Source organism: Solanum dulcamara, chromosome 5, assembly GCF_947179165.1.
Source record: "Solanum dulcamara chromosome 5, daSolDulc1.2, whole genome shotgun sequence".
Classification (NCBI taxonomy): domain Eukaryota; kingdom Viridiplantae; phylum Streptophyta; class Magnoliopsida; order Solanales; family Solanaceae; genus Solanum; species Solanum dulcamara.
The window spans coordinates 1,491,039-1,518,760 of NC_077241.1; the positions used below are offsets into that span (position 1 = coordinate 1,491,039).

Sequence of the window (27,722 nt, forward strand, 5' to 3'; positions counted from 1 at the left end):
TATCTATCCCGAACATAAGGGGCCATGTTTGTGATTTACCAATATCACATAGCCAATATTGAGATAGAATTGACACAGTTTTCAAGAGTTAAAAGAGGTCCACAACTATTTTGTACATACAAAGTTGTCTGTTTTATTTGTAGAGGAAAAAGTGCTCATGCAATTGACATGGAGCTGCAACATTGTTAATAAAATTAAGTCATATGTCAAAATCAGCAATTAAATCAAAGGCCAATAAAAATAGGCGAAATTCATCGGTGACCTCTTAAAATTGACACCAACTTTCACTTAGACACCTCAACTAGGCGTTGTTCACTTTAGACACTTCAAGTAAGGCTTCGATGTGTCATTTTGACACATTTTTGACAATCACCAAAATATGTTAAGTGTGTGTAATGCACTCGCCTGACGTGTCAAAAGCAGCGAATTAAATAAAAATACGTGGTATATATATATATATATATATATCAAAATAATTATCAAATAATGACTTTTGAATAAAAAAATGACTAATCTCTTGATGACACATGGCATTTCTAAATTCAAATAATAATTTTTTTTAAAAATAAAAATTAACAACTATCCAAATTATTCAATTTCTCCTGCTCTGTTTCTCTCTCAATTTTCTCTCTTCCAAACCATAATGAACCACATCGAAATCATCTCCCTGCAAAAAAGTGGAATGATTCGAATGAAACCAGTCATAGGAGATGAATCTCCATTTCAAGAGCTACATATGGTCCAAAAATCAGACCAAAATATTATGCATAGACAGAGTAATTGCTGCAGCGCCGTCTTTAAAATCGAGGCACCTCCGGTGACACGAGACCCAACAACTATTAGGGTTTGTTCGCGACCTCATGAATTACCTCTCAGCCAATTTTCAGGCAATTCTAATGGTGAAATCGCCGGCGATGAGTTTCATGGTGGCAGCGCCGGAGCTCTGGCGACCCAAATCAAACAAAATGAATGCCAAAATATTCGTAATGATGAAGTGCATCTTCCAAACCATGAGCGCCATTTCGAATCATCACCAAAGTTGTCGAATTTCTCCAGGACCCCTGACAGCAATGGCGGTGCCGGAGCTCCGGCGAACTATATGGCACAAAACCAATGCCAAAATGACCACAATAGTGGTGCGCATCTTCTCAGCTATGTAGGGTGTCTCAAATCAACTCCAATTTATCGTAAAAATAGAAGACGGCTGACGAACTGAGAGAGACTTCGAATAAAAAACAACCAAAATTAAGAATTGTAAAATATATATATATATAAATAAAAAGAGATGATTGTTTAATGGTCCTTGAAAATGGGCTCTGAAAAAATAAATTATGGAAGAGTAAAAGTTAGAGTAACTGTTTACTAGAACAAAGAAGAAGAATGATGTTCATCTCTCAAAAAAATGCTAAAAAATGAAGAAGAAGAAGAAAAAGAACAAAAAAACATATTATTTTTAAAGAAAAAACGCTCTTCACGCGCTTGAAATGGGTGTAGCACACGTAATGTGCCAAGTCAGCACAAAGTGTCAAAATGACACATCGAAGCCTTACTTGAGGTGTCTAAAATGAACAACGCCTAATTGAGGTGTCTAAGTGAAAGTTGGTGCCAACTTTAAGGGGCCACCGATGAGTTTCACCTATACGTTCAAGAGTATAAGTGACATATTTCGATCAACAAAATCGTCATGACAACTTTAATCCAATTGTTCGAAAAGAATTTGTCTTTATCATAACTTCATCATCATATAATTATAAATAAGGGTCTTTGTCATTCAAAAAAGACGTTAAAATTCTAATAAGAAATCAGAAAGAGCTTGTGAATCAAACCCATTCTTTACAAAAAGCATTAAATATTTCTTTATAAGTTCTTAGGATCAAGACGAAGATTTAGGATCAAGATTCATTTTTAAAATTTAAGTACAATTCAAAATCAAAATCGCTAAATTCAAAGGCATGAATTTATTTTTGAAAAAGAAATAATCAAAGAAATCACAAAAATTATAACACTCACTACATTTAAAATAAAATATGATTTTTGTGATATTTTTTAATTACAATTATTTTTCTCAAGGCGAAATTTATTGCCAACCAACATGGCTCACAAAATCCCTTCATTGGTAAAAGGAAGTAGGTCCACTTAAGTAATGGTCCTAATATATATATATATTCAATTTCTCACCCAGTGTTTGAATTTTATAGTTCTTCAATTAAATTTGAATCGCCCACAATATAAAGCTCATTCGAAAATAGCCTTCCCAAAAAAAATAATTTATAAGAGTGAAATAAAGAAAGGAAAAAGAAAAGGTCCCCATCACCCATTATCTTTTTATGTTGGGCATTGTGATGAAATATGGAGTTGATAATGGGAAGGATCATAAGGGGGACTTAGGAACTGACAATTTAAAATGCCAATACTATATTTAATGTACTTTCAGATTAACATTAACGGAAGGCCTGACACGTGGTCCCACAATTTTCTCACTTATCGAGACATCTTTGATATCCGTAATTTACTAATCTAAATTCACGTCACGTAAAATCTATTTAAGAGATTGTATAGTTTAGAATAGGGATTCCTATGATTATAACTCCAAAATTATAATAGAGTGATTATAGGCTTTTAATTCCATATTCTATCTTAGCTTAATATAAATATCAAAACACGAAATAAATAGAATCCCAAATTTTATATATCGAGATTACATTCACGTAAATCCTAGCTTGGCATATCAAAACAGTTTGTGTGTATACTGTTGGTTGAATTTTCTTTGACTTATTTGTGTGTTACTTTTTTTTGTAATTTGATTTTCCTTGATGTGTTAAGTGGTAGTAGCACTATAAAATCAAGCTACAAAATAGGAATCTATGTTGTGGGAAGAGCCAAGTAAGTTAGCTTTCTTGAGAGGTAAGTCGGGATCCTTCTGCTTCGTCATGCTCAAAATTGATAGTCTCCATTTTTTCATGATGAAACCTCAGTCAATTTTGATCGTGATGAAGCAGAAGGATCTCGACTCCCTTACTCTGAGAAACTGACATTTATTGATGTGATATGTGTCCAATTTTAAAGAAATTTTTTATTATGTATCTCACACGACTGACATTAATTGTGTGAAACTTCCTTTTGACTCATAAGTTAAATCTTATACTTTTGGATCACAAACTTACGAAACAAAAATTAAGCTTCATATAACTAATGTCAGTTGTGTGAGACACAAAATAAAATTTTCAATTTCGGAGACTGATCATTTCGAATAACCTTTATTTGAACTTGATTAAAATGTGTCTCAGTGTATTAAGAAATATGCCCTCCTTAATTGGATGAAAGGTTGAGGAATTAGACTTTTTTTTAAAATTTATTTTATCAAAACACTCTTTAACGTTTACTGATTAGCTATGTCGCTCAAACTCTTTAGAAATTTTGTCTCGTGTGTATTAGATTCAATACGAGGGTGCTAATTTTTTAAAAATTGAGAACGAACTAGCTAATTAGCATGGTGGGTTTACTTGATTGTTGCATACTTCTCTTTTATTAGGAGTAATATTCATGTGTAAGAACAATCCAACAAGTTTTTCTATATACCTAGTTAATGGGTCATGCACCAAGTTTATAAAAAAAGAAGAAGTTTGATATTAATATTGAGATCTCAATCAATTTGTATCCGTGTCACATAAAAGTCATTAAAAAAAAATACTTCTTACCAAAATTTTATTATACCTAAAATTCGAATGTGAGATCTATCAGATCATATCCATCCATCATAATCAAAGGAAAAAAAGTTTGATTAAAGAAAAATATTTTGCTTGTTAGAGTCAAACAATTGTTTAACCACAATTCTTTTTAATATTTTTTAAATATGTTAACTTTGCGATAAATAAATAAAAAATTAAATGTGTGAAATCTGAATTACACCAAAAAAAAATAAAACAAGTTCTCTTTCCTAAATCCTATTATGAACATTTCATTCATTTCACTTTGAAAAGTTAGGATAAAAAACAATTATAAGACTTACTTCATATTGCTTCATAACATATCATATAAAAGATATAATAAAATTGTTAAATAACAAGTAAATGCAAACAACAACAATAACCCAGTGAAATCTCACAACGTGGGGTCCGGGGAGGGTAGAGTATACGCAGACCTTACTCCTACCAAGGTAGGACGGCTGTTTCCGAGAGACCCTCGGCTCAAAAAAGGCATAAAAGGGGGTCAGATAAGGTTAAGAAATTCAAAGCGCTATAGGAAAATAAATAACGAAGGCATCACAGATAAAATAGAGTAATCAAAAGTACTGAAAGCAATAAATAGTAGCAGAAATAGCAGAAATGAGAGTACAAAGAATTGTAATGTGCTAGTGCGCCTATGAATAGGGAAGAATAACGAGACTATGTACTAGCCTTCTACCCTAATGTGGGTCCTCCACAGCCTCCTATCTAAGGTCATGTCCTCGGTAAGCTGTAACTGAGCCATGTCCTGTCTAATCACCTCTCCCCAATACTTCTTCGGCCTATCCCTACCTCTTCTGTAACCATCCATGGCCAACCTCTCACATAGAATAATATAACGGCTAATAACGCGATCACACCAAATTAATCATTACATAAAATGAGATTTTTCATTATTACGTAACCATGAACTTAACGATCAAGCATAGAATATCATGATGACAACCAATTCATTCTCATAATAACATCACATTTAACCTGATATAATAAAATTTAAATAAAAATCAAAACAAACACAGCCATCCAAAGTAGCAAGGGACAACCAACATGGGTTGTGGTGCAGTGGTGAGACTGCTTCACCCTTAATATGAAGTCTCGAATTTGAGCCCTGAAAATGGAAAAAATCATGTTGGGAGCGCTATCCTCGAATGGGCCCTGCAGTGCACGATCTGAATTTAGTCGGAGCTCCACGGACTTCGGACATCGGGTGAGGAAAAAAAAAAGTAGAAAGGGACATAGTTCATTTTTTTCTTTTAATAAAATTTCAAATACCATAAGGTTAAATTTGGAAAAAGAAAAAGTGTTCAATTTCTGTGTATTTTTAGCTATATTGAGTATTTTGGGTATTTTTCTGCTGACTTACTGTAAGTTCTTGCCACCCATAAAGGTTCTTTCTTTAAATTTCCTTCTTATACTGATTCTTGATTTTAGTAAAGTTTTTTAATTTGCAGTAATGGGTGTAAAAGATTATCTGAAATTGAGTTTGTTTTTTATGGACCCAATTGTAAAAATTAGCATATTGATTGATTGTGCTATCCAAGTTTTTTTCTTCTTTTTTTTAAAGGGGTAAGAGGGGAGGTGATGACGGGAATCGAACTCTTACTGATAAGGTGAAAGATCAGGTAGCTAACTAATTGAGTTACTAAGATTCCTAGTTCTTGTTGTTTATGTATGAAAAAAGTTACCTTTTTTATTTTCTTTTTTTTTTGATAAAGATGATAGTAGTGTATTTACATATGCTTGTTTTGGTTAAGTGGTGTGTGCAGAGGCGAAGCTAGGATTTGAACCTTATGAGTTTGGATTCTAATATTTACGGTTTCAAGTGCTAGTAACTGGGTTCTGAATGTAATTTTTGTACATATTTAATGATTTTAAAAAAATGTATATACAGGTTTGAACTGATGCTAATGGGTTATGTCGAACCCGTGATATTACTGATCTATGGTACCTCTATTCCTGATTCTTTGTATTTGCATCTTGTTTGTTGGTGATGGGAAAGTTGGTAATCTCATTGAGGGGTTGAATTTTAAGGTAGTGGGATTTAGAATAATGTTGTGAGTATGTGACCATTGACTTAAAAGTTATGTTGCCTGGACTCTTCAAAAATGTTGTCGAGTGCGTGTTGGATCCTCCAAAAATAGTGCATTTTTGAAGGATTTGTCAGGGGTGCGGCAACATTTTTGGAGAGGCAGAGCTAAGAAAGGTAAAAGGGTTCAATTGAATCCCTTCGCTGAAAAATTGTGCTGCACAAATAAACATTTTTGAACTTTATGGTTTCAAGTTCAAAACTCTATTGCATCCCATTTGATTTACTAGGTTTCAAATCTATTAGCTGTACTTATTTAGTGAATCTTTTCACATATATACTAGGTCTGAGCTAAAGTTACAGGTTCAGATGAACGCGTAAATTATGAACTACATCCGCCCATGCCTCGACGTAAGGGAAGATTCTAGTGTAGTGGTAAAGGGGTTGAAAAAGTGTTTTAGGTCATAGGTTCAAATCTTTGGTGTGAACTCTAGTATTTATAGCAGATATAGCAGACACCAACTAGTTGAGGGTTGAGGCCTACTTGATTGATTGATTAATATAACTAGTTCGAGCCGAAGACAGTTCGTTCACATTGAGGGTAATGAGGGTAAAAGATTGATAAATCTGAATGCAGTTCATTGAAGTCCTTTGGAACACCGAGCAACCTTTGTGAAAGGCAAATATGGGTATCACGTTTGATTAGGCTTGCCGAGTTCACAAAATTTGTCATGTTATATGATATTATTGTTTTTTTATTGGAAATGTATTATTCTTATGTTCTCTTCTCAGAGTCAACTGATTATATATTTCTTGTCTTAGATCTTCACTGGATAGAATTGAGAGATTCTACCTTGTTAAGTATTTTTGTTCTTCCCTGGATTGAGATGACAATTCCACATGTTTTCAGCTTCGGGAGTGTTGACTTGCATAGTAATTATTGATGGAACCTAACCGCCCAATATCTAGCAACGATTATGCCGCTGATATCTCTTCCATCAGACAAGCTCAAGTACGCATCAAGCCCTTTGCGCACAAAACTCCTGTTCTCACATCAGAAACTTTAGATTCTATTGCTGGAAGAAAGTTGTACTTTAAATGTGAATGCTTTCAGAAAGGGTGAGAAGCTCTTTAACGTAGAACGGAAGGATTTCTTTCAAAGTAGTTCCTGTATAAGTGTGTTGTAGTGAACTAGAGTTTCAGCTATTTTTTGCTTCAAAAGGTTCTAATTAAGGGCCATTTGTTCGTGCAATTTATCAGGGGAGCTTTTAAATTCCGAGGGGCATGCAATGCAATTTATTCACTTGATGATGATCAGGCTGCTAAAGGAGTTGTAACTCATAGCAGGTTCGTTCAGATTTTTGTGGTTTCTATGGTTTACTATCTTTATTTACTTTTCTGGATTATCTCCTGATCTACTTCCCATCGAATTTAGTGGAAATCATGCTGCAGCTCTTGCTTTGGCTGCAAAACTACGGGGCATCCCTGCTTATATAGTCATACCAAAAAATGCTCCAAAATGCAAAGTTGAGAATGTCAAACGTTACGGTGGTCAGGTTATCTGGAGTGAGCCATCGATGCATTCCCGAGAGGATACTGCAAACAAAGTGTTGCAAGATACCGGTGCTGTTCTTATTCATCCCTATAACGATGGGCGCATTATAAGGTAACATTGTTTCCCTTTATCATTTTTTAATAGATGATACTTGGTTCTTCCCCCTTCTCAAGTAAGAAAAAGATTGAGGGGAGCCCGACAGCCCCCAAAGAAACCTCAGAGTATTCGGATGCACGTACTTTGTTAAATTCCATCTCCCGCCTAAGACAAATTGAGCCTTACATCTCACTTTATGTGTTAATGATCTTTCTACATGATGATTTCACCTTTCTCGATATTTACAGCAGTTTCATTACGAACTATTCCAAGTCAACCTTGAACTTCAATTTGAAATGTATGGAATAGTAGTTTTTGATATTCCAAAATATACTTTATCCAAAAATGTGAACCTTTTTGCTAGGAAGCTAGGTAGAATAATCTTTGCTAATGAATATTTCTCCATTTAATATGTTTTTTGTGGTCTTTACAGTGGGCAGGGTACAATATCACTAGAGCTTCTGGAACAGGCTTCTGAAATCGACACTTTAATAGTCCCAATTAGCGGTAAATCAACTCTTTAAAGACTTAGATATATCGTTTTTGTCAAATTTTAATTTGTAGATCAACCTCATTTTCTGGTATGGAATGAAGGTGGTGGTCTGATATCGGGGGTTGCATTGGCTGCCAAGGCCATTAATCCCGCCATTCACATTTTTGCTGCCGAACCAATGGGAGCGGATGATGCTTTCCAGTCGAAGATCAATGACAGGATCACTAAGTTAACCGAGGTCAACACTATTGCCGATGGTCTTCGAGCTTTTCTTGGAGACCTCACATGGTAAAGTCTTAGATCTCCTTCTACTCTAAATTACTAGCCTATTTGGAGCTTTTCACAGTCAAAATCAAAGGTGTGTTGGCGGCAAGATCGACATAACACAATGGTTTAGAGATCATGCTATATTTTTGTAGCTATATTGCTTGGATTCTTCAAAAATACCGCCGGGTATGCATTTTTTGAGGATCCGACCTTAGTGAGGCAACATCTTTGGAGGGTCCAAGCAACATAGTTTTTTGGTTCTCACGTTTGTTGTATTTATCCCTGCATTAAAGAAGCCTCTTGGTCCCTTCTTCCCAAGCCCTTCTACCCTCTAGCTCCTTGTCATGCACTTCTAAGCTAATTTAGTGTCAATCAATTGTCATTAGACCTTTTAGATTTGGAGTGTGTTATATTATGATGGAAGTCATTTTTTTATAGGAAATGATTTCTTAGAAAATTATTTCTTGGAAAATAGGTGTTCCATTGGTATGTTTTTCGGGATTTTTTTTAAAAAAATTAGTAATAATATTGGGAACTTGGGGAGTGTTCTGATGAAACTTTTAAATGGTAAAGATGAATTATAATGTCTAGGTGTTCGTTAGAGCAAGTATGTTATGAAGATAGACGTGATAGTTCTACGGAGGGAATTCATTTTTCCCATTTTGATGGAGACTTTTCTGGTAACCATACATCAGAAAATGACTTCCCCGCGGAAAACATTTTCTGTGAAAATGACTTTCATCATACCAAACACGCCCTTGATAACTTTGCTTTTTCTAACAAGCCAATTTGATAAATGATATCTGGCATTTACCTTTACCGTCAAACAGGCCTATCGTCCGCGATCTCGTGGATGACGTCATAGTTGTTGATGATGAAGAGATAATACAAGCTATGAGACTTTGCTATGAAATTCTAAAGATTGCAGTGGAACCAAGTGGAGCTATTGGCCTTGCAGCTGTTCTTTCTGATAGTTTTCAGAAAAATCCAGCCTATAGTAAATGCAATAATATTGGCATTGTAATTTCCGGAGGCAATGTTGATCTTGGTGTGCTCTGGAATTCCTTTAATAAATGAGAAACTCTGTATTCAATCTCTCCCCTCATTGGAACAAACTTTTATATGATTCATGTATTCTCGTAGCTTCTTGTTCTTTGATTTTTGTTTCACATTATTTGGTATTTTACTGTTCTTTTGTTCTGAATGCTCTGTACCGCTTTCCTTATTAGTTGTCATTTTTCCGCTACTGTCATATTTCCTTTTTTATAACTGCTTGCTTTGCTGGTCTTGAGCCGAGGGTCTTTCAGAAACAACCTCTTTACCTCCAAGAGGTATGGGCAAGGTCTGCTACACTCTACCGTCACTAGACCCCACTTGTGGGATTACACTTGGTATGGAAGTTCCATCCAATATTGAATCAATTTCTGTGTTTTAGCTGCCGAGTAATGGTGTATCTTTCTGCTCAGAGACTATATGTTCTTGGCACCCATAAAGGTTCGTTCTTTCCCTATTATTTCTCTTTCTATGTTCAGTGTCTACTATCCACTAATACTGGTTCTTGATTTTAGTATATTTTTTTTAAAATTTGCTGTAATAGGTGTAAAAATTATCTGAAGTTGAGTCTGTTTTTCATGGACCCAAATGGTTTCTTGAGTTGATTCAGCAAAGTCGAGAATGTCAAATGTTATGGTGGTCAGGTTATCTTGAATGAGCTATCGATGCAGTCCTGAGAGGATACTGCAAATAAGGTGTTGCAAGATACCGGTGATGTTCTTATTCCTTCCTCTAATGATGGGCGCGTTATAAGGTTACATTGTTTTTCTTTATCATTTTTGAATAGATGATAGTTGGTTCCACTCTGTCATTATCCCAGATATAGTAGTAATTCTGATACATGTATCATTATTGATACTTGTATCATATAAATTCTTGTTTTCTCATACATATTGTGGCAAAATACAATAAGTATATACATTCAAGATTATTTTTTTCAATAAACCCTGTCTGTATCATATTTGGGTAATTTCTAGAAGTTTATAGTGTAGGGATAAATTACCTTCTTCTTCGAAGTTCTAGATTTGGAAGAATCGTCTTCAACTACACTTTTTCCCTTGCTAGCATGGGTCGAAATTCCTTTTTTTCCCTTTTCGATACATGTATCCTGAACAACCTCTTTCCTTTGCTTATTATCGATACTTGCATCTGCTGCAGCAACTTTCAATTTCTTTGATTTTGTCTTTTCATCAAATGACCACATTTTTATGGGATCATTGTGGAACTTAGTTCTCCTTTCGGCTTCTAAAGCAGCAACAACCTCTGCATTGTCTTCTTCGTGAGTGAAAATGCACAAATCAAAGGATGGACGATCGTGGTAAGAATGTTGGTTAGAGGGTATTGTTGGGAAAACGCAGACTAACGCAAATATATATATGTGGTCAAAATAATAGAAATAAAATGGGAAAAATGACACCAAGAATTTTACGTGAAAACCCTTTTAAATAAGGGAAAAACCACTGGCCAAGAGGAGCAAATGTTGAATCCAACATTTGGTGACAACTTTCTTTTCAACATTTGCTACATTTGTTGAATTCAAAAAAATGGGGCTGCAACTTATTGACTTTGAAAAATGGGGCTGGACTCCACAAGTATACTCAAGTAAGCCTCTTAGGAGTAGAAGCTTCTACCATGGATACACAAAGAAACCCCTAAAATAATTCAAATTAATAACTTAGAGTCTGAAAATCAGTAGAAGAAACTATTAGATACACATAACCAACATATTTGTGCAAAACTGTCACTTAACTGGAAAAATCACGAGAAGAAGCAAAATCGCGCGAGAGAGAATGGGAGCAGAATCACATGCAATGTGAGTTTGAAGCAATTTAAGGAAAGTGGATTTGGTAAGAGTGTTTTAAGCCTTAAAAGGGGAAAGGAAACTCGCCGGCTTGCTATAAAATGGTAACAAACGCTATATTTGGTGATATTTTAGATCTATAGCTATGTATTGTAGATTTAGTAGATATGTTTTCTTAGTTAGGGAACTAAGTTATAAGAGTGAAGAAGTGGGGTAGACCCATTTATTCTTATCCACATATTAGAATATGAGATATACTAGGGTAAGAAAGCTCTTGATTCTTTGGAAATATACTTTTTGCTTGAAGGAAGGGGCTGGGACTTTAGTTGAGCCGATAGTGAAGCTCTCGTCAATTTAAGCTTCAGGTAAATTTACTTAGTTCATAGCTTTATTGGTTCCTTTTTTTTGTTGATAACGATATGCTAGAACTCGATAACAATATAATGTAGAGTCCAAATGGAGCAGATGTGAGCTTAAAGAGAATCAACGCATCTGTAATGATGGTTCTTTTGAAAATGTTTTGTGTAGTAAGAAATGACGACGATTAAATGATTCATATACTGTTAGGATTTCTTTTGGCTTTGGAACAAGAATGTATGTGTAGATCTCTCTCTCTCTCTCTCTCTATATATATATATATATATATATATATATAAATGCTTTCACCATTAGATTTATGATTTGAGGTGTAGAATATTGAGATTTGACCCATCTTTTGACATTAAGATTGAAACTTAATTATAGATTTAGATTCCATGGCTTATTGGTAACATGTCCATGACTCATCATTTCCCTTGGTTAATCATTGAGATCAAAACAATTTCCTTTCTCTTGAAGTCCAATCTCGGGCATTTTAGTTTTAGCCATAAAATGTTTAAATCCGCCTGTTAACCATATTTGCGGATGTTTTGAGATGCCTAACATCTTTGTTGGGAGATAACCAGAAGTCTAGTAAGCCTCGAGATCTTACAGATGCTGTTGAGAATCGTCATTAACCAATCATGTATCGGATGCACCATCCCTTGAAGTAAGTAAAGGGTGCAAAGATGCGGATTTGACCCGCACCCTCTTTCTTTTTCTTTAAATAGAGAAAGTGGTGGCTAGATTCGTGTTTCCTTTCCAGACTATCAAGGATTTTAAATATCTTCCATACTGTGCCACTTTCCCCCTTGTCTCTCTTCTTTAGCTAATGATGAAGCAAATCCCTAAAGTCAAAGTAGTCCATGAAAGCATCTATTTTTTCCGAACAAGAAATTGCTTATGTAAAGATGGGGTGAGTCTCTTATAAGATCTTCTTTTCTTCTCTTTTCTTCTGCTAGTTACCTTACCATGGGCTAGCCCATACGCCCACTGCACGAGTGGAATACTACTTAGTCAAGTGGAAAGGCCAACCTGAGAGCGAGGCAAGCCGGGAAGGGGCTGAGACTTAGGATTCGAAGACCAAGTCAGAGACTACTAGACGTCTCGCAGAGCTTAATTAGTACCCTTTCGGTATGTGTTGCAAACACTTTCATTTTTAGCCTCTCATCTTCTCTAGAGAAGCAAAACTCGAATGGATTTGGTTCCTATTGAAATGGTTCGTTAGTAGAGAGAACCCTTACCCTTTTCTTTGGTTTGCAAAAAATAAAGGTTTTAAATACCTTTTTTTTTCTCAAAATTGGTTTCCTAATTCCATTAAAAATGAGGTGACAACTCGGTGTCTTTCACAGAAGAGCCAAGTTATGAAACATTTTTAACTTAGTTTAAAAACTCATAACAGGTAACAGTATCTGCATCTTGTTTGATAGTGATGAAAAAGTTGGTAATCTCATTGACGTGTTGAAATTTAATAATGCTGTATGTGACTACTGACTTTAAGACAAATGACTTACCGGTATTTAGATGAAATGGATCCTAATTGAGTTATAGGATATAGAGGATCCATATAGCAGATACCAACTAGTTTGCGGTTAAGGTCTAGTTGATTGATTGACTAATATAACTAGTTCAAGCCAAAGTTCATTGAAGTCCTTTGGGACACCGAGTTCCCTATGTTCCAAAGGCAAATATGGTTGTCACATTTGGTTCCCCTTGCCAAGTTCACAAAATTTCTCACGTTATATGATATTGTTGTTTTTTCTTGGAAGCGTATTATTCTTGTGTCTTCTCTCAAAGTCAACTGTTTATATATTTCTCGTCTTTGATCTTCCTGAACTGACTCAAAAAATTTCACATGGTTTCAGCTACGCGATCGTTAACTTCCATACTAATTATTGATGGAACCGAATCACAGAATATCTAGTGACAGTTATGCTGCTGATATCTGTTCCATCAGGGAAGCTCAAGTACGCATCAAGCCCTTTGTGCAACAAACTCCTGTCCTCACCTCAGCCACTTTAGATTCTATTGATGGAAGAAAGTTGTACTTCAAATGTGAGTGCTTTCAGAAGGGGTGAGAAGTTCTTTAACGCAGAACAGAACGGATTTTTGGTAGATTTGATAAGCCTTTATTGCTATGGTTGAGTTACATTGTAGGTGATTTCACTTGCTTTGAGGTGGCAATATGATTATTTCTCTATCCATTTTTGTATTGTAATGATTGATCATTTGATTGATTTTTCTAGTAGAAATAGAAAAAACAAGTTCTATAATGACATTTTACATTTAAATGAATTAGTTGGCTATTTTGGTCAACTTTACCTGGAGAAATCCTTACACAAATAGCTGATAGAATTCACTGCCTACCTTTTCATTTAAACTACCCAACTATTTAAACTAAAAATAAAAAATAAATGTATAAGTATACAATGGAAAATAAGTAGGGCTAATATCAAATATATATATATATATATATATATATATATATATATATATATATATATAATAAAGTAATTTATTTATAACAAATATAGTCATTCTTTATTTACATAAAAAAAGAAGAAGCCAAAAGTTATAGAAAATATACACTGACTATAAAATATACTTCGTCAAAAGTCATAAAAAGTATACATTGATTATATAATATAAGATTAAATATACATGAATTATACAAGGACTATACATTATGATACATTCAAAAGATGTTTTGAGTTTTTTTAATATATAATTCGCTCGAAACAATTTACATTTGCGGTACATTGATTTTTTTTTTTTAAAAAGAAGAAGAACAAGAAGGAGAAGACGAAGAAGGAGGAGGAGGAGGAGGAAGGAAGAAGAAGGAAAAGAAGCCATTAATGGCGAAATTGAAAGGATGAAGACGAAGATATTCGTTCAATTTCGATAGTTTTAAAATTGGGCCAATATTTGGTGAAGCAAAGGGCCAAATGGCTACTTTGTATAATTATCCAAAAAAGTAAACGATAAATTTAAACGACTATTTGTATAAAGATTCAGGTACATATCTAGCCCAAATAGTGTCATGCGAAAATTCCCATTTTCATTTGGGCTTATAATCCAATCCAAATTGGAATTCACTGAAGTCCACAAAATCTTCTACTCTTCTTCATCTCCATTCTTCCCCAGAAAACCTCAGCTAAATCCCCAGATGCTTATACTGATAACTTCATTATTTTGATGATGAAGAAGATTATTAGCCAATTTGGATTGATTTATTTTTAAGCAGCTTATAAGTTGAAAACAACTTATAAGTTAAAAAAAAAGTAGGTGCAGAGCTATTTTTTTTGACTTATAAGCTGTTTTTAACTTAAAATAAATTTATCCAAATAAATTCAACTATTTATTGGAGCTTATTTTAAGCACAACTTATAAGCAGCTTATAAGCCAATCCAAGCGACCTCTATGTAAATACTTATTCGATATCTCACTTATTAGATTCCATTGTGGAACGAATCTCTGGCTTTACCAGTTACACCAAAAATTCCGAAATTTAATAAAAATAAAATAAATATTTATTTAAAAAGAATTGACACTTTAATACAAAATAGTTTTGTCCGTCCTTCTTTTTAACTTCTTTTTAATAAACTTTTTAGTGTTTTATAGTTTCCTTCCTGATGAGCTCCACAGCCATGGATACCCAGCTCCCTTCTCCACAACCACCATGTTGGAGCAACATAGTGAAGCAACAACCGCCGCCACAACCATCGCCGCAATCTACTATTACTCCGGCCACCGTCACTGCCGCCGCAGCTGCAGCAACGGCGGCGGCAGGTAACGGAGTTTTGGTAGGGAATTGCAAGTCGACGAAGGGGATAGCAGTGGCTGTGGTAGATGCTAATGCTATAATTCAAGGCGGAGATAAGCTGAATCATTCTGCTGACCGGTTTGTTTCGGTACCTGAAGTGCTTTCAGAGATTCGTGACCCGAATTCACGTCATTCACTCAATTTCCTTCCGTTCACTGTTGATACCACAGAGCCGTCTCCCGATTCTCTTAAGAAAGGTTGGATTTTTATTTTTGTTTGCAAAAAACACTAGCTGATTTGTTCCCTAAGCCTTAGTGTCTGTGGAGAGAGTTACTCGATATTTATGTTGGTGGGAGGTATTAGGTACTTGGTGGAATAATTGAGTTGCACACAATTTTAGCAGGGCTCAAATTAAGTGTCTTGTTTTTGGTAGATTTGATAAGCTTTTATTGCTATGGTTAAGTTACATTGTAGGTGATTTCACTTGTTTTGGGGTGGCAATATGATTATTTCTCTATCCATTTTTGTATTGTAATGATTGATCATTTGATTGACCAGTTATATGCTGGCTATATATCCATATTAAAAATCACATCTTTTATTTGGGTTTGGGATCAGCAATGCGAATAAGCTCACACAGGAGCCAGAGTTCCGGCATCTTACATTACTAGTTTTTAGTCCAGTTCTTGCTCTTTTTTTTTTCCTACTCTATTTTAGCCTACCTCATTGATCAAGAATTAAGAGACTTGGTGAATTTAATTAGTACCAGAAAACCCCTCTTGGCGAAAAGTCAAGAAATCTACAAAAGAGAAAATTGAATCTAATTAGAAATTTAGGGGTAGAGAATACGAGATAGGGAATATGGATTCGTTGGCATCTCGATTTAATTTTTGGGAAAAAAATATTCATCGAAGAAAAAAATCAGAAACAACAATCACATTCCAGCTAACATTTCGATTTTAAACAGAACATTGTTAAAAATTCAAATCTATATTGTCATAGAATGTATATGTTCTTTCATCTCCGTATGATAGTCACACGGATGTAAGTTTGGGTGGTTGGAGGTGTAAGGAAATAATACCTTATCTTGCTGAAAGAAACACTACGGGGAAAATATGTGGGATAGTTCTGATTTTGATTTCGGTGATTTTTGATTTAGCTTTAGTGCACCGGGCTGCCCTTTGATTTTTGATTTAGCTTGTTTGTTTGTTTTTTTTCTGTCAATTTGTCCCTCAATGGGCATGTCTGATTCCAATTATAGAGGTAAGAGTAAAGCTTTATCAAAAGAAATGTAGAGGTAGAGTCTGGTGTTTGTTTAGGCCCATTAGTGTGTTTGTAGTCTAGTTAGAGTTGTGTTTGTCAATATAGGGGTAAGTGAGAGATTTAGAGAATCTCTAGTTTCGAACAGATGCGTATATTACTTTAGGGTTATGTCTGAGTTCCAGAGGATGTCTAATTTTAGAGAACGATGCTCGGTGTTTTTTTAATCTTGGGCATGTTGTTGAATATGTTCTGTTATCTGTCTTCGCAGTTATCAGCTTTGCAAGGGCTACAGGTGATTTGCACACACTTTCTGATGTGGATCTCAAGCTCATTGCCTTAACTTATACCTTGGAGGCTCAATTTCATGGAACTCAACATCTCCGAGATTGCCCGCCACCTATTCACATGGTTAATGTGAAAAGGTTGCCAGAGAAGGAGTTGCCTGGATGGGGGACGAACGTCCCTAATCCGGAGGAATGGGAAGCAATAGAACATGCACTTGATAATGGAGCAAACACCAACTCTAGAATTCTTCCCTTGAAAGATTTGAGTTTGAATGTTGTTCCTCTTGATCAACAAAGTGGTAGAGATGATTCTGTCGTGAATGGTGGTGATTCTCATTCTGAGAATCAGATGAATGCTGATGATGGCTTCAGTAAACCTCAAAAGTACTTGGCACAGAAAAAAGAGGTGAAGATTGAAGGTAAGAAGATGGTTGCCGATGGAATTGATGCATCACAAGGACAATATGATGATCATGGTGATGATTGGCTACCCGCTGTGAGCAGAAGTACTCATAGAAGATTTCTCAGACGAAAAGCTAGACGTGAAATGTCTGAGACATCATCTAAAATGGATGATTTACAAGATGCAACTGAAAATACAGTAGATGAAAATCTCGACAACTGTCAATGCGGCGATATCTCTATGCGTCATAACCCTGAAGAAAATCCCAAGAAGAATGCCGAGGATGGTAAGGTTTCTGAAGTAAAAGATGGTGAGGAAAATTTGTTTACGATTTTGAGTCAGATGCGGCTTGAAGAAGATTCTGAACAAGCTCTTCAAGATGATGCAGATGTAAACATTTCCATTGAGGGGCCTGAATCAAATGATACTAAGCAAGATGGAAAAGAATTTGAAGAAGATGAAGGGGAGAATTTCGACTGTGCTGATGGAGGAGTGGAAGATGCAGAGATGGCCAGCCAGATGGATGAGAGCATTGAGACATCATTTGTGGATGATAACAGCAGTGAACAAAGTTGGATGTTAAAATCCTTGTCCGAGTCAAGCGTGGCCTGTGTGACAGCTGATTATGCAATGCAAAATGTTATTCTTCAAATGGGTTTACGCCTTGTGGCACCTGGAGGAATGCAGATCCGTGAACTGCACAGGTATGTAAAAGCTGCTGTGATATCCACTGTCTATTGTTCATGTCATTAAGTTGCCAGAGTTATTATGTAAAGTGGACTATTGACATATCCTCCAGTCAATACACTGCTTCCTTAGATGCTAGGAATCCTCTAAATATTTGATTGCATCATTTGCTTATAGTAGCATATATATTTTCAGGTGGGTACTGAAATGCCATGCCTGCTATAAAGTGACAACAGATGTTACTAGGATTTTCTGTCCCAATTGTGGAAATGGAGGCACTTTACGCAAGGTAGCAGTGACTGTTGGTGAAAATGGCATTGTGATTGCAGCACGCAGACCACGTATATCCTTGCGAGGGACAAAGGTGAGAAATGACATCTCCTTTCCTAAACATGTCCGACTTTTACACTTCTATAAATCACAACCCATAGCCTAATTAAAAACAGTAACTTGAGTAATATGCTTAGATAAGTTCATATTTGTCACTTTTTCTGTACATAGCTTCTTTTTTTCCCAATTGAATTACAACAGAATGCATTCAAGAATCAAATTTGAGTTGTCTGTGAATCATAACCATGAAAGTTCTCCTCTCTAAATTTTAGTTAGTGATTTTGTGTCAGTTGCACCCTGCACATAACACACGTGGAGGGGACCTCAAATGTGTACAATGCTTAGCAATAGTTTAAGAGTCTTATCAGATGCTGTAGCCAATGCTTGGAATCCCTCTCTTCAGTCCAATTTCACGTAAATATCCTAGAATCTGTGTTGCTCAGACACTTCAAAAATGTTACATCCGCGTGGGATCCTCCAAAAATGCATAGCTTTTGGAGGATCTGGCATACACTCGACAATATTTTTGAACTTAGTCCGAGCAACGTAGCTAGAATGTAAAACTTTTTTGCTGATTGCTCCCTTTGCAGTTCTCCCTGCCTTTACCTCAAGGGGGTAGAGATGCTGTTACCAAGAACCCAATATTACGTGAGGACCAGCTGCCACAGAAGTATCTTTATCCTAAAACAAAGAAGAAGAACAAGGTTGGTTTCAGCAAAATGTTCCTTTATCTTTTTTTTTAATCTTAAGTAATATGATGAACATTTTAAGTTTAAATTTCCGCATTGCCTTAGAAGTTGAGTTGATTTGTTCTCTGTAGGAGGGGGACGACATATTTACTCCGGACACTATTTTTCTCAACCATACTAGTAAGAAGGCTCCTCTGCAGCCCCCTGTTCGCAAGGCACTAGCTGTTTTCAGCGGGAAGAGGAATCCTAATGACAATCATTATTCTCGCGCTAAGCATTAGTATGAATTCTTTGAAATAGCCTCTCTTACGAGTTTACAGTTTTGTATGGGCAATCTGGATTTTCTATACCAGTCCATTATATTAATGGTTAGATGCCCTGAAGATTAATCCTACATTACAGATTTTTTTGGCTTGTTTATGGATGGTCTCAGTAACATGGGATACAGTTTGATTTCAAATGAAATTGAGTTTCTGCATTCCTTTTTGTTTCCATTCCAAGTGTACTGTCAAGATTTAGACCGCTCCGAGGAATTCGGTCTAGTGGTTGATTAGAGCACAAGAAGTGAGGTGCGGATTAGGTGCACATCACGGGTTTGAATCCTGAGAAGGGTAAAAGGGTCGACCTATTATCCATCGAGCCTCGGAGATTACTTGGATATAAAAAAACACTCAACATTTATGGTTGTAAAAGACTTCATGAAATCTTTATGGTTGTGAAAAAGGAGAGCATTCTTCAACCACATCAGCATTGTTTACTTGGTAATTTTTTTTACGAGATACTCTGTTTTGATGTCGCTATTTAATTTGTACCTACTTAGTATATTTTTGACAAAATCAAACAAAAAATGTGTGAAGTTGACAAAAATGGTTGGACTGCAATCATATTTGCCTCAGCTTTAGTTATATATAATTGAAGTTCAACCAAATTAGCTGAAGTGAGTCAAAAATGACGGAATTTCAACCACATAATTAAAATTCAAATAAAAATGATTGAATTTCAATAATAATGTTTGAGGTTTGATTTTGTCAAAACTAACTCTTGATACCGTATTACGTCTGAGGTTGTTCGAAATGGATATACATGTAATGTTTTTTTTTTAAAAAAAGATTAGGCGTAAGTTAAATGGCGACGTCATAATCGGGTATTCATGCACTAGTTGTTCTGGTATATAAATAGTATATTATTGTACCTACTTTCTAATTTAGAGTTAATAGTTAAAATCATCCTTAAACTTGACACACTTTATCAAATGCACACCTAAACTATGAAAAGTCTTAATTACCCTTTCAAACAAAGATTCTTGAAACTATTTACTCCCCTAAATTATGAGAAGTCTTAATTACTCCCTCAAATTTGAATTTTTGGAATTATTTGCTCCCTAATATGCCACATGATTTTAAAAAGTTACTATGTTTGAATTTATATGACTCACTTTCTTTTTAAGTAAATTTCAAAAAGATTAACACATTTTTATATTTAGTAAAAAATTAACTTTAAAATTTTCATTTTACCCCTAATGAAATAATTATTGACACACAAATATTTATGACTTATTTTAGACTACATTTTTCTTAAATTTCATTTTGAGTCGAACTACATTATATAAATAGAAACAAAAATAATTTTTTTACTAAATATAGAAATATGTTATTCCTTTTGGAATTTACTTGAAAAAAAGAGTCATATAAATTGAAACAGAGTAATTTTTTAAAATCATGTGCCATATTAGGGAGCAAATAATTTCAAAAATTCATGTTTGAGGGTATAATTAAGACTTCTCATAGTTTAGGGGGGTAAATAGTTCCAAGAATCTTTATTTAAGGGGGTAATTAAGACTTCTCATAGTTCAAGTGTGCATGCAGTTGATAAAGTGTGCCAAATTTAAGTGTGATTTTAACTATTAATTCTTCTAATTTATGTTATCTCAACATTTCTTTATTAATTTAAGTTGGCTTTTCATGAATACAAAGCGTGAAAGGAGTGAATTATTTTGCTGATCTTTTGGTTCGATAGTCGCTTTTGAATTTCGATTAATTTCGTATATGACCAGTATCAAGATTTGTTTCATTTGTAAGGGTTAAACCCTAGACATCAGACCCGACCCACAACAAATTAGAGTGGAGGGATTCTATCCGAATCTGAGATTATAATGACCTTATATTAAAGGTTTTTATATTTCATATCTCATATCTCAATTTTATATTTTACTTTAATTACTTACTATTTTTCAAACACGTCTGTCTATTGTATATACATAATTTTTACTCTTTTTGAAAATTTTCACACACAGAGATACAATAATAACAATATATTAAATATAATTTTGTAAGGGAGATCTTAGAAGAGTAGTGTGTCATAGACCTAATTACCCATGTACTTTGAAAGGTAAAGAAATTGTTTCGCATAGACTATCGGCTCAAGAAAATAATGGAGTGAAGAAACCAAGGCAAGACAAAACAATCTATAAAAAGAACATTAACTACAATAATATGATAATCGAAGTAGAAGGAACAATAGATAGTAATAGAAATCGAAAAAAACAAGAAACTAAAGAGTGATACTATGGATTCTAGTATAGTGGCGAAGTCAGAAATTTAGTTAAGAATACATAATTTTTTTTCTCAATTGTGTTAGAGGTGCACAAAATTAACTATATACATATATAAACCTAATATTTAACCTTTGTAAACCCCATATATTTTCGGCGAAAGATGTTATTGGACCACTCTTTCTGTAAGGTCGCTGCGCTTCATGTGCTAGTATCATGAAAAGGATAAACGAGATAACACTCAAATACCTATTAATTTTCTATTTTAATTTGCACCGTCCATATATTTCTTATTTAAGATCATGTCGTCAATGAATTAGAGTTGTGCACACGTATATATAGAGACAAGTATATATACAAAACAATTTTGTAAAACAACAAACTAATTATTATATAGTTGCATTTTAATTTCTTCAAGGCGGCATTTACATGCATGTAGGATTTGTTATTTTCTAAAAGTAGTAACCTAATTTGAATTTATAAATTATATACCTAACTAATCATACTGAAAATCTGGAAAACACGTAAGAAGTCATATTTTAAAAAAAATAAATATAAATGTACGAATCAACTTGTACTACATTTTTTAATTTATATATAATTATCTAACATATATAATTTTCATATATCCTGACTTTTACTATCCCATCACCTTTATGTGTGAACACTACTTCTTATCTATTAATTATGATTTGAAGTTTAATGATTCTCAATATTCCGTTTTTATGTGTGAACGCAAATAAATTCAATTGATCGTAATTGCTGTAAATCTATTTTTGCGAGTAAAAATTTTGTAAGTCTTTTGAATTAGTATTTATATATATATATATATATATATATATATATATATATATATATCAATTGATATTTATCAAAAAAATTACTTATAATTATATTATAAATGATATGATTGTATAAATATTTTTTATATTGTCCACTTAATTCCTCATTGACGTTTGAAGTTCCCAATGGGTACATTAAGTTTAAAATTGACCTTAATTTTCCAACTGAAGAAAAATGGATGGAGAAAGTGCGTAGTTAGTCACTATCAGTTTAAAAACTAATTAAGTGATTAGCAAGCAAATGATGTAATCAAGCATTAAACGACTAGTTTTTCCATACTAATTAATACAAAATCCATTATTATATTTTAGCTTAATTCACTTTTATATTTGGTTATTATGTCCCAAGTGGATAAAAGTGCTAATTTCTTTTATGTATTTTAATTATTAGTTTTGTCCTAAGTAGAAAAAAAAGTGCCAATTAAAGATTTTCTAACTTTGGGCTTGTTTGGTTACTAAGATTATCATTTCATATTGATTTGTGTTATATTGCATTGTGTTGCATTATATTATAATGTATGTATTGTTTTGTATGTTGAGTATAACGTTTGAATATGTTATATCATTTTCCATCATTACGTAATAGCACACATCAATAATTTAAAGGACAAACCTATAAGAAAATTAGGGTATATGAGCTATTATCAAAAAGTACGATAAAAGATAAAATAAGATTATTGGATAATAAGTTAAGGCAATATGAGAAGAAAAAATAAGGTAATAATGAGATCACACTAAATCGGTCGTTAAATAAAATAAAACTTTTAATCTTTACGTAAGGATGAATTTAACGATGCAATACAATAAATTAAAATAATAGTAAAAAAAATGTTATATCTAAACTAACAACACAATACAATAAGTAACAACCATCTAAACAAATTGTAATCGTATTATTAACTTGGGATAAAAGGTCAAATTTGGCCTGACCTATGTGAAAAGAATAGATATATCAGTCGTTAATAGTTAAGGTCAAATATGTTGTCATTGCAACTAAAATGACCTAAACATGCACATATTTTCAAACGACAGAAACTTCACACCCCATGATGCAGGAGAAAGAAAGGGTGATTGACGATAGAAGTAGTGGCGGAAGAGAAAAAGAAAGAACAATAACGTAACGACAACAAAAAATTAGAACTCAAAATTAGGGAGAATGGTCAAACTTTGCCCCCTGAACTAGATTTGGCCAAAATCATTCTTACACTATACTCCAAGCTTAATTTACATTCGTAAAATATTATTCTTAGCAGAAAACATCCTCCAAGTATTTAAAATTTAACAATTTTCATCCTTCTACTAGAATTTTTCAGAAAAGTAACAGATTCTATAAAAATCAAGTCACCCATTTGTATTTATTATTCTAAAATATGCCAAAAATATTATCGTGGACTTTTTGGGCGATTGAGTTTAATTAACATTTTTTTCATTTATTTTTCATGTGATTTAATATTAAAAAATTACCAGTTGAAATATGTTTCTTCTCAACTGAATTTGCTTAAGCGGTATTTGTAGGAGACTTCCACTTCTAATAATGGAGAATGAAACTCGAATGCGAGACATAATCAAAATTTTGATTAAAAACTCGAATGAGAGACATAATTAGAATTTTGATCACCTTAATATTGGATTGCACTGAAAAATTATTGATCTAACTACAATTTGGCTTTAAAAAAGGTGAAGATAATTAAGCTTCAGCTTCTTTCCATTGGTAAAAGAGAAGAAGAGCACATCATGTATCCTCACACCTTCCTAACATGTTTCGTTTCAGCAAGCAATGGTGTCCACAATTTTTTTTTGGAGCTTTTTATAGCAGATAATGAATTATGCAGAAAAACTTTTTGTTCACATGAATTACACATGTTTTTGTAGGATACCTTAATTTTTTGACAATATCTAATTGAAGGATGAAAATTGTTAACTTTCAAATATTTGGAGGATATTTTCTATCAAAAAATATATTTTAATGATGTAATTTAAGTTTGGGGTATAGTTTAAGAATATTTTTGGCCAAAAACTCTCCTAAACTATGTAAAAGGTTCAAATTTATCCTTCATTTTAAAAAAGTAATCCTTAATTATGAAGCACATGATATCACCATGCTAATTAACTTCTGCCGTTTGAAAATAAAGGCATATTTAGTCCATTTTAGTAACAACAAGGATAAAGGTATATAAATTGTTTCATTTCGTATAGTTCAAAAGTAAGTTTTACCTTTTTTCCCCATTAATCTTATTATTGATCTCATCTAGAAAACTAATTAAAAAATAATTCTACACAAACCCGAGTACGTTGACTCTCCTAAAAATAGAATTGGTAATTAGTCATGTAAATTCAGTCAAAATTTTCGTTTTTATTTAATACAATTTATTATTTCCCCAATACAAAATAAGTTATAATTAAATACTTGAATATGAGGAGATTTTTCTATTGTTATTTTTTAATAGAAGGAGAAATAATTATTTTTTGAGTGGGTTCTAGGTAGATTCACGACACTCTCAAACTTGTCAGAAAAACATCAATCTGTAGGGTATATTTATATATATAATACAAAAAATAAACAAAACAATCCTTTTTTTTTAAATTTATCATTACTATAATCTCCTTATTGACTCATTTGCTTTGTATCTTGTTATTTCGTTCTCAAACTAATCTTACAATTTTGCTTCATAAATATATTTTTTTGAGCTAAGGTTCTATCAACAACCAGTTCTCTACAAAGATAAGGATAAAATATACGTGCATCGATCCTATATGTATCCTTCCTGCTAAACCCCATATATAGATTGCACTGAATATATTGTAACGAAATTAATGCCGGAGCTACATGCAAGAAAAAAGATGCAATTGAATCTCCTTCATCGAAAACTTATACTACTGATAAAAATTACATATATATAAAAAAATAAATTTGAATCACCTTAACATAAAGAAAAATACAGATTTCATAAAAATTACTGACTCCGCGACTAAAGAAACTAAACCCTACTCGTCAAAGTTACACATAGACATATTCCAAGTCAATGTAATTCATCTCGTTTCAAGTGTGTGACTTCAACATTATGTTATATACACACTATATATAAGCCCTTTTAATATCTCTAACCATATACTATATCATTTATTCTTTTAATGCTTTAATTTTACATCATCTTTCTTCTTCTTCTTCATTCAAGTTCTTTCAATTTAATTATGGCGAAAATTTGTCCAGAATTAATGTTACAACAATCTTCTTCTCCTTCATCGTCGTCGCCGTCGCCACCTTATGTTACATCTATAAAAGAAACATTTACTATATGGATGAAATCATTAGTTTTCCATGGAAATGGTTGTACTATTTTTAATTCCAAAGGTGAAATTGTTTTTAGAGTTGATAATTACCAAGAAAGTTGTAGAAATGAAGTTTGTATCATGGATCTCAAAGGCCAAGTTCTTTTCTCCATTAAAAGAGAGGTAATTATAATAATATTGCAGAGTCAGAATTTGAACTTTATGAATTTTGAATTCTATGACGCGACCTCTAGTAATAGTATTTTAGTATTAGATTCTATCGAACCACACATGTTATATATACTACTATTGCACTAGTATCTATGTAGGGGTGTACATGTTTTCACGTCACTATCAGAAAATCGCTAATTTTTGACAGAGTTCCATTGGAATCTGGCTAGTCGATAGAAGATTTTCAACAAAAATGTTATCGATAATTTATGGCGGATTAATTGTTGTTAAAATTAGCGGTTTTCTGAAATTATGTTTGATTGGCGGAAAATATTTTTTAGGAAGAAAAACTTTTAACTTCTCATCATTGTTTTAGTCAATAATTAGACATTATTATCAATCTTTAATACTCGAAAAATTTATCGAAATATTATCTTGATTTTTTGATATTATTACTATTAATTTTTAAATAATATTGTTATTTTTATTTTTTCAGAAACTTAGAGTATTTGGTCGTTGGAATGGGTATGGATCATGTGGTGAAATAAAAGGAAGGCCATTATTTCAAGTAAAGAGGAATTATGACATTTTTTCAAGAGAAAATGTCATTTGTAATTTTGGGTCATGTGATGAAAATAATGTAGGAATTAATTGCTACAAAATTCAACAATTTGATAGAAATTCATCATATAAAGTTACAAATTCTACTGGCCAAGTTATTGCCCAGGTTAGTATCAATGTATTTTAATATGTTATAGCATGTAATAATTTTTTAGTTTTCAAAGTCACTATAATCTCTTATTTTTGAGCTTATAGTGTCCTCCTCAAATAAATATTATCGAGATAAACAAAAAATATTTGAAAATGGTCTAATATGAAAATAAAAATAGAAGGTCAATATGTGTTACTACACTCGTAGTCTTTGAAGGATGAGAATCAATTATGTAGTATTTATATCGAGAATTCAAATATTGTATACGTAATTAGTCTGATCCTTTATTGGAATTACCTGTAATAACAAACTTGAAAAATGAGTTTATATTAACGGTTATATGAGGTGATAAGAAATAGGTTTTGGATCTAACTCAATTTCAAATAAAGCTAATTAAGAGGTGAGGATTATCCAAAACCGTATAAAAAATCCATTTGCATCATCCAAAACCGTTGTGGCCGGGACTTCCATCAGGTATGCCCAAACTTGCTAATTAAAGCGTGAACAACATATTATGTGTGCTTAACATTGGGTTACTCAAGAAGCGTGATGAGCTTGGCTCTGGTACCATAATAAAAAGAGCTAGCTTAATTGGTGAGGGGTTATCCAAAATCATATAAGTTGTCAAATTTTCCTTTCTATAGTTGTCGTGGACTCAATACTCCCTCTCCCGCTACATGTCCACGACTAAACATTTGGAGCGTGAACAATATATGAACTCTGATACTATGATAAGATGTAGACATTGAGGCTAACTCAATCTCAGAAATCAACTTAAGAGGTGATGATTGATCGCCCAAAAAATATAAAGAGACAACTTTCCATCTCACTCGCTAATGTGGGACTACTATCTTTTAAATAACTTGATAATATTAAAACTGTTATTTAGTAAATAGAAATTAAACTCTTTCAGATACATATAATAATGAATTTCTATGTTCTAAATTATTTTTTTATGGTAAATTTGTAGGTAAAACAAAAGCAATCATCAAGAGGATTTGGGTATGGTGAAGATGTGTTAACTCTAGAAGTGGAACCCAATGTAGATCACTCACTAATTGTGGCTCTTGTAACAGTGTGTGGATTGATACATGGCAAATTATGAACAAAATTATGTTGATGACAATAAAATACTAACCCACAACAAATTCCTATAAAGTTTCTTGATTTGTTTGCATCGTCCTTATACAGGAGTCATGCTGATTTTGATACGAGTTCAGTTTCAACTTTTTTTCGTTTAAGTTATATACATAATCAGGGTCGGATCTAGTGTCATGGGCTGTTCACAATGTGAACTCATTAACTTTTGCATAAAAAAATCATCAAATGTATAACTTTGTCAAATAAAGGGGAATCTCAATGAATCCCTTTTTCGACGCTAGAT

General features: G+C 33.3%; 3 protein-coding genes across 8 annotated transcripts; all 3 read left to right on the forward strand.

Annotated features, from left to right (window-relative positions):
• The first annotated feature begins 5,016 nt into the window (after positions 1 to 5,016).
• On the forward strand, positions 5,017 to 13,646 carry LOC129888682 (serine racemase). 6 transcript variants are annotated; one of them, XM_055963645.1, is made up of 10 exons: positions 5,090 to 5,112; positions 5,290 to 5,347; positions 6,662 to 6,870; positions 7,012 to 7,098; positions 7,187 to 7,417; positions 7,836 to 7,909; positions 7,997 to 8,183; positions 8,993 to 9,656; positions 9,760 to 11,381; positions 13,239 to 13,646. In XM_055963645.1, exons 3-8 carry the CDS (start codon positions 6,695 to 6,697, stop codon positions 9,237 to 9,239), a joined length of 1,002 nt encoding a protein of 333 aa, XP_055819620.1. In that variant the 5' UTR covers positions 5,090 to 5,112; positions 5,290 to 5,347; positions 6,662 to 6,694; the 3' UTR covers positions 9,240 to 9,656; positions 9,760 to 11,381; positions 13,239 to 13,646. The 6 variants fall into 6 exon arrangements, with proteins under 6 accessions (XP_055819625.1, XP_055819621.1, XP_055819620.1 ...); XM_055963648.1 differs by having other exon boundaries at positions 9,760 to 9,969; XM_055963650.1 differs by lacking the exons at positions 5,090 to 5,112; positions 5,290 to 5,347 and adding an exon at positions 5,017 to 5,089.
• Positions 13,647 to 14,966: 1,320 nt separating this feature from the next.
• LOC129888684 (RNA-binding NOB1-like protein) lies at positions 14,967 to 19,270 on the forward strand. The gene is made up of 5 exons (XM_055963651.1): positions 14,967 to 15,393; positions 16,668 to 17,790; positions 17,969 to 18,137; positions 18,694 to 18,807; positions 18,924 to 19,270. Exons 1-5 carry the CDS (start codon positions 15,006 to 15,008, stop codon positions 19,071 to 19,073), a joined length of 1,944 nt encoding a protein of 647 aa, XP_055819626.1. The 5' UTR covers positions 14,967 to 15,005; the 3' UTR covers positions 19,074 to 19,270.
• Positions 19,271 to 25,349: 6,079 nt separating this feature from the next.
• LOC129890403 (protein LURP-one-related 4-like) lies at positions 25,350 to 27,471 on the forward strand. Its single transcript, XM_055965956.1, has 3 exons — positions 25,350 to 25,638; positions 26,123 to 26,353; positions 27,309 to 27,471. Exons 1-3 carry the CDS (start codon positions 25,378 to 25,380, stop codon positions 27,441 to 27,443), a joined length of 627 nt encoding a protein of 208 aa, XP_055821931.1. The 5' UTR covers positions 25,350 to 25,377; the 3' UTR covers positions 27,444 to 27,471.
• The last annotated feature ends 251 nt before the right edge of the window (positions 27,472 to 27,722 follow it).

Excerpts from the sequence above, each read along its gene's own strand:
- LOC129888682 (XM_055963650.1), top strand. The coding sequence starts at position 6,695 with ATGGAACCTAACCGCCCAATATCTAGCAACGATTATGCCGCTGATATC. Across the intron at positions 6,871-7,011 it reads TGTGAATGCTTTCAGAAAGG|GGGAGCTTTTAAATTCCGAG; the intron begins GTGAGAAGCTCT and ends GCAATTTATCAG. Across the intron at positions 8,184-8,992 it reads TTTCTTGGAGACCTCACATG|GCCTATCGTCCGCGATCTCG; the intron begins GTAAAGTCTTAG and ends ACCGTCAAACAG.
- LOC129888684 (XM_055963651.1), top strand. The coding sequence starts at position 15,006 with ATGAGCTCCACAGCCATGGATACCCAGCTCCCTTCTCCACAACCACCA. Across the intron at positions 18,138-18,693 it reads TATCCTTGCGAGGGACAAAG|TTCTCCCTGCCTTTACCTCA; the intron begins GTGAGAAATGAC and ends CTCCCTTTGCAG. Across the intron at positions 18,808-18,923 it reads AAACAAAGAAGAAGAACAAG|GAGGGGGACGACATATTTAC; the intron begins GTTGGTTTCAGC and ends TGTTCTCTGTAG.
- LOC129890403 (XM_055965956.1), top strand. The coding sequence starts at position 25,378 with ATGGCGAAAATTTGTCCAGAATTAATGTTACAACAATCTTCTTCTCCT. Across the intron at positions 25,639-26,122 it reads TTTTCTCCATTAAAAGAGAG|AAACTTAGAGTATTTGGTCG; the intron begins GTAATTATAATA and ends TTATTTTTTCAG. Across the intron at positions 26,354-27,308 it reads CTGGCCAAGTTATTGCCCAG|GTAAAACAAAAGCAATCATC; the intron begins GTTAGTATCAAT and ends GTAAATTTGTAG.